Source organism: Pocillopora damicornis, chromosome 3, assembly GCF_964200805.1.
Source record: "Pocillopora damicornis chromosome 3, jaPocDami1.2, whole genome shotgun sequence".
In the NCBI taxonomy this organism is placed as follows: Eukaryota; Metazoa; Cnidaria; class Anthozoa; order Scleractinia; family Pocilloporidae; genus Pocillopora; species Pocillopora damicornis.
In genome coordinates, this window is record NC_142672.1 from 26,592,519 (window position 1) to 26,603,111 (window position 10,593).

General features: G+C 41.8%; 2 protein-coding genes across 2 annotated transcripts; one reads left to right on the forward strand and one right to left on the reverse strand.

The window, feature by feature from the left end:
* Window positions 1–643: 643 nt before the first annotated feature.
* Window positions 644–10,554, reverse strand: LOC113684313 (uncharacterized). The gene is made up of 4 exons (XM_027201659.2): window positions 10,215–10,554; window positions 9,707–9,823; window positions 1,788–2,114; window positions 644–1,672 (listed from the first exon to the last, which is right to left on the reverse strand). The coding sequence occupies exons 2-4, from the start codon at window positions 9,803–9,805 to the stop codon at window positions 1,067–1,069; spliced, it is 1,032 nt and encodes a 343-aa protein (XP_027057460.2). The 5' UTR covers window positions 9,806–9,823; window positions 10,215–10,554; the 3' UTR covers window positions 644–1,066.
* On the forward strand, window positions 2,398–6,440 carry LOC113686009 (uncharacterized). Its single transcript, XM_089202350.1, has one exon. The coding sequence runs from the start codon at window positions 2,853–2,855 to the stop codon at window positions 6,438–6,440; it is 3,588 nt and encodes a 1,195-aa protein (XP_089058476.1). The 5' UTR covers window positions 2,398–2,852.
* Window positions 10,555–10,593: the final 39 nt, after the last annotated feature.

Below are 10,593 nucleotides of genomic sequence, written 5' to 3' on the forward strand. Positions count from 1 at the left end.
GGTTTAACTGATGTGGCTGTGCTACTGCCAGCGTCAGCAACTATAATTGAATTGTGGACATTGATGACCCAGCTCTCTCCATCTTGTTGTGGTATGTGACAATTGTGCATCTTTGATGCCTCTTTACCGTCCATTGTCTGATACCATTCACAATAGTCTTCTTGCTTGATCTTGCCTTTGCCTACAATGCTTCCTCCCTTCAAAAAAATTTTTGCACAGGTTCTGTGCCCTGATAATGTGACCAAAGTATGTCAATTTTTTTTTAATAATTTTCATCAGGGCCTGATCTGTACCCATCTCTTCAAGAACAGGTCCATCACTAGTGCTCTGTGGACCTGTATTCTTCTGCACAATGTTGATCCAAACAAACTGCAATGGATCTTGAATCTCATGGGGATTCTCTTCCCACTGTTTCTCCAACTGAGAGTGACGCAAATCATACGCTTAATAATGTGTGACTAGGTTCTATTTAGAATTGTTAATAATTCCATCTTGTTGCCCAGGGCAAACTAGCAGCGTAATCCTCAGTTGACAATGACTTTGCATCCATATACAGATGATTAAAGGCGGTTCATTTAGGGGCAAAAGACAAACCAAAGTGTATTATCTGAAAGGATAACCAGGTTTAAATTTTTGACAATAATTAACACTAACTTTGCAGTTCTTTATTATGCTTTTTGTAACATTGGCTATTCCACTATCTGAAAAAGCAGTTCAACTGAACTCTGCTCCAAAAACTCTTACAATTTCTCTTTTGATAGTCTCTTGACTTTCTCTTTAATTAAACCGCATTCAAAACCTGGCGGAAATGGCATATAGGATTTTGAAGGTTTCAGCACTATATGTAGTTTGACTAGATCATAAACTTAAAGCCTAAATAAGGTTTAAGCTCCTATAGTTATCTGCTCAGTCTTTCTACCAATAATAACATAAGTCTGTGAATCTTTTTTTGTACTACAGTTGGCCGTTGAATTGCGGGTTACACCTTACGCTGAGATATCATTATAATCTGTATGAATTTCAGCATGAATAATCACTTAAACTTATAAAAGATTTACAGTAACATTTAACACAGTCCTTGAGTTATTATGCCACCGATTGTCTGCTGCAGTGGAGAATAATTATTTGCATTTCCAGCAGACAGTGTGCGCAAACTGAAAACTTTCCATATTCCGTCAATTTTTGACAAACTGCACATGATGATGGCCTGAGAGTATGCGGCATGTCCCATCTGATCACTGCAGAGCTGTTTGTTAGGCTCCTTGGCATCGAAAAAACGCAGACTGGGATTTTTATATTTTGAAATGTTTGGGGAATTCCATGCACTGAGGGTGAAAAATAACTTGTTGATGTTGCTAGGCAAAGACTTCAGCTGTACACTTATGGTATGGTGACCAATGCGCTTCTTATGATCCATTACATCACCAGAATGTGAAACACCGATAAAACCACAACTACTGTAATCAACTATGCCTTGAAGAGCTGATCCACTGTAGATAAGAACTGACGCATCTAGATAGTCGCACCCTTTAGAGGGATACCCCCAAAACAGGTCAAAAATTGCGTGGTCAAGGGACTGGTTAATCTCGTACAACACAACAATGAGGTGTAGGGTGCTGAACGGCTGTATAGCGTAATCTTGTAAGGTGGCCAGTTTTGTACCTAAGTCAGTCTGAAACACAAGATATTAAATGCCTCGATATTCTCACTTTTGCACAACTTTCTTCAGTATTTGTGAGAGAGTGAAAGACCATGATCAAATTACAATAAATACATTCTCCCTTTACCTTAAGCTCTTTTTCTTTGTACAACAGCCGCTGTTTTAGTGGAGCTGGTCCGAGCCGGGTCTGCACAAATTTCTTCAGGTCTTGGATTGTCATGCCAGGTTTATAGGCCACTACTGTACTGTCTCCGCCCAACATGACAACAGATATTGTCTCGTTACCAGCCAGTGAAGTAGACGGCTCATTTTCAGTCGTGGCAGTGGGCGCAGTGTATTTTGGGAACAAGTTCTCCAGGGTCTCCAAGTACTCACGGTACCGTGGATTACTGGTTTTTACCTCTTGAGGACACTGAGAACACCTCTGATGTTTTTCAACATACTTTGTGACACACTGTTTAGGTACAAGAAAATCAGATATTGGATTTTGCGGTCAGGTTGGCGGAATCCAGAAACACACTAGAACCTTACATTGAAAATGATAATAAAAAAATTACAAGAAATAGAAAAGATAAAATCAAACAATGCACCGTTACTATGGTTTCGTGGATTCGATTTTCAATACTAACGGTAGCCACAAGCTTCCTTTAATTTCTTTATTATTACTTTTGTAATATTGTTGGAGAACTACATCCGTATACTATTGAAAGATATCGTAAGATATCCTAAGGGAGGGTGATTTGCATTTCTCAAGCCGTTTGTCATTTTTTTTGTGAATATTTAATTATCTTAGCGCAACGCGGCAAAAATAGATCAGGTGACTAATTATTTAAAAAACTAGAAGTTCGTTACGCAACTTACATTTCAAAAGTGTCACCACAGATCGCACTTCGAAGCTTACTAGCCGCATATGGAACACAAATTGTAAGTATAATATTTTCCCGTCGCTTCAACCGAAATCGACATGTGTAATAACCTTCTTTGTCATATTAATTTAATTTTTCAGTTGACTATATTACTACAAGTGCAAAGAAATTCCATGTACGGTCATGTACGCAAAAATCAGTTAGTGGTGAAATCTTCAACGTAAAGTAGCCCTTCAATCACAGGAGCGAATCAGTCAAAATTTGTTGCAGAAGATTACGCCGAGTTACTAACTACCGCCAAGCTTCGCATTTAAATTCCGCTCACAATGCCGCCGAAGGTAGACGTGAAAACTCTCGCGGGAAAACTGGACAATGCCGTCAAACTCTTGTACGAATTAATGGAAGAATTCGAAACAATTTTCTCCGTAAAACCGGAACTAAAAACACTTGAAGCAGCATTCAGTTTAGTAGTAACCAAGTACAGGCTGGTCAAGAAACAGCAGGAAACAATTCTGGATAGACTGGTCGACGAAGGCACTGGCCCAGAAGACGAACTCGTGTTAGCAACAAAGAAAGCTGGAGACAAAACCAAAGCTGATTTCCTTCAAATCACTTTAAAGTTTGCTGCATATCAAAAGGAACAAAACTCCTCAGAAAATTCTAACAATGCGACAACTCTGGAAGCGCTAACATTATCAATGTCGTCCATGACGTCGGCGGTGCAGAAAATGGCCGATAACATCGCATCAAAACCGTCAAACTCAAGTTTACAACGATTACCTGTACCAGTATGGGACGGAACTCGCAGAACCTATGCCACGTGGAAAAAGGAGTTCAGCCATTGGATGAAGAAATACGGTCAGGATAAAGATGAACAATTGCAACGTTTTCGAAATGCAATGCCAAAAGGATCGTTCTGGACCGACCAAGTAAAAACTTGTAAAACCATTGACAGCGCGTGGATCATTTTGGATACAGAGTTCGCAGACAGACGAAAATTAATGGACGAACTGCACACCGAGATTAATAATCTTAAAGCAGTCAAACGAGATTCTAAGTCCCTAACGCATTTCGCTACGACAATAGCCTGTTATGTAAGTGACATGGAAGATAATATTGGGTGTCCTGTGCTGGAGTCAGTTGAAGCGCCGTTCCTCATGTCCCAGCTTCTGTCCAAACTCGATCCAAGTGACAATTCAGATTTTGGTAGAGAAATGAAAAGAGAAGGAAAAGAAGAAACCGTGAGCAATCTAATCACCTGGTTACATCAAGAAGCGAGTATTCGTTCCCGAGGGAAAGCGAACACCAACACAGTAGAAAGAAACGAAATTCGCCGAGACAAAAGTCCCAAAAAGACAGAAAATAACGCCGCTAACAGCGAGGATTCTGACGATGAAACATGTCCTCTTGGCTGTAAGACCAAACATCACCTGGCTGCATGTCCTAAGTTTCAGATTCTAACAGTCAATCAAAGGTGGGAGGTTGTAAAGCAACATTGGCGATGTCGCAAGTGTCTGAGAGCGCATCATACAAACGATTGCAAGAAACCAGACGGCTCAACCTGCGACAAATGCAGAAAAAACCATCACCGGTGCCTACATAATGAGAAGACTGGAGAAACTAACACAAGTTTGAATACCAAAGCACCACCGTTTCAAAGTCAGTTCCAAGGGCCCACACCTACATCGAATGGTAACATCCAGGGGAATGCTGTGTACCAGAAAAGCAAGTTGAAACCTGTTACTGGACTTTGCCCTGTGCAAAAAGTTAAAGTCATGGACAAAAATGGAAACTTTGTCGAAGTTCTCGCCATGTTGGACTCCGGGTCTAACACAAGCCTACTCTCCAAAAGTGCAGCTGGTCGACTTGGCTTAAATGGAGCAGCAACACGTCTCACTATGAATCTGGCGGGTGGAAAGAAGAAAAGCGAACCTTCTGAGATAATCGATGTCACGGTTGCCTCGCCCTCTGACGAAGATATTACGAAGACCCTTCAAGTGTATACCGTAACTAGACCTTGCAGTAGTGCCAAAACAATTTCTAAGGAGTCAGTGAGACAATACAGCCATTTGAAGAACGTTTCCGATAAAATACATCTCTCGGGTGGTGCCATAGATCTCCTTTTTGGCACAGACTTCGTAGAGGCCTTCATTGATATTCACACAGTGTCCGGAGAACCTGGAGAGCCCATCGGGAAAAGAAACTGTTTTGGATGGTACGTTCTGGGACAGTTCGAGTCAAGCGGCTCCACTCTATCTGAAATTCAGTCAATAGAAGTAGGGACAGTGAGTGTCGAGGAAGATATCAAGAAACTTCTGCACCAAGACCTCCTTGGAGTCAAACCAACCAAACTCTGTACTTGCACTGAAAACGTGTTACGTGAGAGCAAGTTCGTGAAGTCCCTCGCAGCTTCAACTACCTTGGTCGACGGAAGAATACAAGTGAAGATGCCCTGGAAAGAAGGAGGGCCTCCAAAACGAAGCAACTACGACATCGCTCTGAAGAGGATGCTCTCCGCTGAAAGGGGGTTTATGAAAAAGGGTTGCTTCGAGGTCGTAAAAGAGGAAGCGCAAAAGTTGTTAGACCAGGCTGCCGAGACCCATCTTCTGAAGTGGAGTCAATTTCACGTCAACGAAGACAGCTTGGATAAGAAACTGGTAGCAAAGAAGGATGAAGATAGCCTTTTTCGTGCGCATGGTCGACTTGAAGATGTCAGATGTCTCCCGGAAGAGTTGAGAAAACCTATCATCTGGCCAAAAGACCACCCCTTTGTGATCTTGCTTCTGCGTGACCTCCACGAACGACGTGGGCATTGTGGCTATAAGAGTTTAATCCACGAGGCCAGAAAAAGATTCTGGATCATTGGACTCCGCAGAATGGCTAAGGCCGTCACCTCAAAGTGTGTCATATGCAGAAAACTACGGAAAAGGCCTCTCAACCAGCTCATGGGACAGATTCCAAACCTAAGAGTAGCAGCTGGCTTCCCGGCATTCTCAAACACTGCTATGGACATGTTTGGGCCAGTACAGATCAAGCTCGGCCGCAAAACTCTGAAAGAGGCACAAGTGATCATCTTCGGTTGCATGACATCACGTGCGATTCATCTTGAGCTGGTCACCGATAAAACTTCAGACGCATTCTTAATGGCCTTTCGACGGTTTGCCTGCCTACGCGGACACCCTAATGTTTGCTGGTCAGACCGTGGTACAAATTTCGTGGGTGCCCAAGGCTACCTAAAGGAAATCACGCAGAACTGGGATATTCCTGGGGTAAAGAGTGTCCTCTCTGATAAATTTAGCTGCGAGCTCAGATGGGAATGGAATACACCACATGCGAGTCACCAAAACGGAGTTGTTGAAACCCTAATTAAGTCAGTCAGACAAGCATTTAACGCCACTTGCAAGAACCAAGCCTACTCCGAGGAACAATGGAGAACAATTCTGTCAGAAATCACCTACATGGTCAACGGACGACCGCTGTACCCCAGTTCCGACGATATCTGGGAGGCCCCCCCGATCACTCCAAACGACCTACTTCTAGGCCACTACAATCCACCACCACAACCAGAACCAGAGGAAAGAACCAATCCGCGACAATTACTCAGGAGCTCCCAAAACAGAGTTGCTGATTTCTGGAAGAGCTGGATGAAGTATTTCGCCCCAAACTTGTTACCAAGGAACAAGTGGTTTCGCGTGCGAGATAACATCCAGATCGGTGATCTTGTATTGGAGCTGGACCCCAAACACAAAAGATGTGAATGGAAAATGGCGCGTATTGTAGGCACATATCCTGGAAACGACGGACTTGTCCGAAAAGTGAGAATCAAGACAAGAGACGGAGAGTATGACAGACCAATTCACAAGTTATGTCTCATAGCCACTCAAGACGAACTGAATGCGGATTGCTCAAGCTAGTCGATAGTAGAAATGGACTCTAACACCATTTTCTGACACTTCTTTATTGAACATTGAACACCTAAGCCATTATAGTCGTTGCTCAATTAGAACTAATTATTTAGACCTAATTTCCGCACTGGGGCGGAGTGATTTGCATTTCTCAAGCCGTTTGTCATTTTTTTTGTGAATATTTAATTATCTTAGCGCAACGCGGCAAAAATAGATCAGGTGACTAATTATTTAAAAACCTAGAAGTTCGTTACGCAACTTACATTTCAAAAGTGTCACCACAGATCGCACTTCGAAGCTTACTAGCCACATATGGGGGTGTCTACAAAACGAAGACCGAAGACCGAAGACCGAAGACCGAAGACCGAAGACCGAAGACCGAAGACCGAAAACCGAAGACCGAAGACCGAAGACCGAAGACCGAAGACCGAAGACCGAAGACCGAAGACCGAAGACCGAAAAACGAAGACCGAAGACCGAAAAACGAAGACCCTAATTTTTTTGCCCGAATAAGGCACGGACAGTTAAAAAACTAACCCAAAGCGTTCCTCACCACAAACCGATGTGAAATTAACAGGGGTCTTCGTTTTGTAGAAAAGCCCCCCTAAATCTACAAAACGAAGACCGAAGACCGAAGACCGAAAAACGAAGACCCTAATTTTTTTGCCCGAATAAAGCACGGACAGTTAAAAAACTAACCCAAAGCGTTCCTCAGCACAAACCGATGTGAAATTAACAGGAGTCTTCGTTTTGTAGAAAAGCCCCCCTAAATCTACAAAACGAAGACCCTTGCTAAAACGCTTTTCCAGACCCCTGGGAAGGAAGAATCTATTATACGTTGCCGATTTCAACCGCGCGCGACAAAAAGGGGTGCATCAGTTGTCTAGACTGATGCGGTTTTAAATCGCAAAGGAGGCCAGCTTAGGGGGTGCAGGAGTTGTACAGCATTAAAGTATTTTTGTAACACGAGGTATTTCACAATTTCTAGCTGATCTTAAGCTTCCCATTATCTAGTAATTTTACAGCATGTAGGAAATATTCAGTACTCTGCTTATACTAGGAAAGTTACTAGAGATAGTAGCATTCACAATTTCACAACTAGAAGTCGAGGAAGTCCGAATTTTCGGAACTTCGACATCGTGTTTGTAGCTTCAACGCTCTCACATATTGATATGACCGCAATTCAACCAAAGAAGAGCGAAATAATCAGGCCGGCGGTAAGTCAGGCTTTTGCCAAAATGCAAAACGCAAAAAGGCGAGAACTGTCAATCATTTATGGTTGGTGAAAAGCGGCTAGATTTCATGAGCTTTATGTCTGTAGAGTGCAATCAGCCGGCAAAAAGTTCCGTTGTACGTGTTGGCACTAAAGTTAACGTCAATAGCTTGCAGAGAAAAAGGTATTTGTCTGTTTAGAAATTTTAAAAATTGTTTCATTTGTGTTTTTTTATTCTCCAGAAATGTTTGGCTTGTGTCAGTTAATTGCTCTGAAAGTTTGTACTTCCGGTAAAATGTAAATTACCTTTTTTCGGGTTCCGGACTAAAAAGTGAGAAATTTACAAGTCAAGTGAGAGCAACAAGAGTTCCAACTAAAAAGAGTTTTTCAAATGAAGACATTCAATTATGACCCAAATAAGAACAAATAACGCTCCCGGTCTTCCTTAGTGCTTTAAATTATTTGTTTACTCGCAAACAGTTTTAGCAACGGTCTTTACTTTTTAGATCCACACGGTTCTTTTTAAACGGAAAGCAAAAGCCCCAGTTATTTCGCGTCAATTGGCGTCTGACAAAGCGTTTTTGTCCAAAAGTTGGCGATCCATCACAACCGAAGCTGCTTTCTGACACAATCGCGCCTATTTTTTGACTGATACACTGAAACGTTTGAACTGTTTTAGCCACCCCCACAAAAAAAAAAACAACAACAATATGTGCTTTCTATCACCTATCCTAAGACTAAATCATTTTGCTATTAGGTCACAGCCAAGTCTTTAAAATTGTCGCATCATCACGCTATGCCACTGAACGGCATAAATTATCAACCATGACGTTAGTTCAAATATTTATTTCACTCCCTTTGCCTTTTTGAGAATAAGTAAAATTGCCAGGCTAATAGCCAATGTTGCTGCTGTCACTACAAATTGTGAATGCTACTATCTCTAGTAACTTTCCTAGTATTAAGCAGAGTACTGAATATTTCCTACATGCTGTAAAATTACTAGATAATGGGAAGCTTAAGATCAGCTAGAAATTGTGAAATACCTCGTGTTACAAAAACACTTTAATGCTGTACAACTCCTGCACCCCCTAAGCTGGCCTCCTTTGCGATTTAAAACCGCATCAGTCTAGACAACTGATGCACCCCTTTTTGTCGCGCGCGGTTGAAATCGGCAACGTATAATAGATTCTTCCTTCCCAGGGGTCTGGAAAAGCGTTTTAGCAAGGGTCTTCGTTATGTAGATTTAGGGGAGCTTTCCTACAAAACGAAGACTCCTGTTAATTTCACATCGGTTTGTGCTGAGGAACGCTTTGGGTTAGTTTTTTAACTGTCCGTGCCTTATTCGGGCAAAAAAATTAGGGTCTTCGTTTTTCGGTCTTCGGTCTTCGGTCTTCGTTTTGTAGATTTAGGGGGGCTTTTCTACAAAACGAAGACCCCTGTTAATTTCACATCGGTTTGTGCTGAGGAACGCTTTGGGTTAATTTTTTAACTGTCCGTGCCTTATTCGGGCAAAAAAATTAGGGTCTTCGTTTTTCGGTCTTCGTTTTTCGGTCTTCGGTCTTCGGTCTTCGTTTTGTAGATTTAGGGGGGCTTTTCTACAAAACGAAGACTCCTGTTAATTTCACATCGGTTTGTGCTGAGGAACGCTTTGGATTAGTTTTTTAACTGTCCGTGCCTTATTCGGGCAAAAAAATTAGGGTCTTCGTTTTTCGGTCTTCGGTCTTCGGTCTTCGTTTTGTAGACACCCCGCATATAAAACACAAATTGTAAGTATAATATTTTCCCGTCGCTTCAACCGAAATCGACATGTGTAATAACCTTCTTTGTCATATTAATTTAATTTTTCAGTTGACTATATTACTACAAGTGCAAATAAATTCCATGTACGGTCATGTACGCAAAAATCAGTTAGTGGTGAAATCTTCAACGTAAAGTAGCCCTTCAATCACAGGAGCGAATCAGAGGGGTAGGCGCGCAGTTGCTCAGATACTGACAATAACCCCGCGAATTCTTGAGAGTATGAAAATTGTATACACACTGAGGGCAAAATCCTTTAACTTACCCTGAGACAATGCAAAGGCGCATGATCACATGTATCTGTCACAGTATCTGAGGGAAATTCTCTCCGCAGTTTTCTGGTCTTGCACAGATCACAAATCATGCTTATCCGGATCTGAGGCTAAAGGCACACCATAAAAATGCTTATTAAAATATGTGTGAAGACAAGGCAGCAATGTAGAAGTTGGATAAAAGTCTGGGTTCGAGATTACTCTGGGCGCGTAAGTTAAAGTGCGTGCGTGTATGAATCGCGCGCGTATCTTTTACAGGAGAGTGCTGATGCTTTACTGCGATAATTCAGTTGATTTTCGTTCAGATGTTCAGTTTCCACTAAATTTTACACAGTCGTTCGCCCAGCTCAGCTTGAGCGTAAAATGCACAAAACAGAGTTTTGTCTGCTTTCATTATCTAATCATCTGACCACTTCGGTTGACTAACATATCACATATCATTTTGACGATGCATTATAGCCACAGATTAGAGGTATTCACTTGCTTCAAAATTGCACTCACCTGAAGACGGTAATGAAATTTGTAATTTTCCGAAGCTGAACGAAATTCCGGCCGTACCGCTTCACTAGTTTATTCTGTCCTCTGTCTCCGCTTTGTTCAAAGATTGATGTCTGTATCCAAATTTATAGCACTCACATTCAAGATCCCATCTGTTCTTCTGTGGCTTTTCTAAAGAGGAATTGCCAGACTTAAACGCCTTCACGGCTGAAGAGATTAGGCTTCTGTTTAAAACTACAATTGGAATAATATGCTGAAAACAATCGCTTATCAAGGTTTGTTTGTTAATTTTTGAGTTCCACGAATTCAGCCCTGTTTGTTATCTTTACCATAAAAGGTATCAATCACGTGTTTTTCTCAGAAATGCTACATCTAATTAACA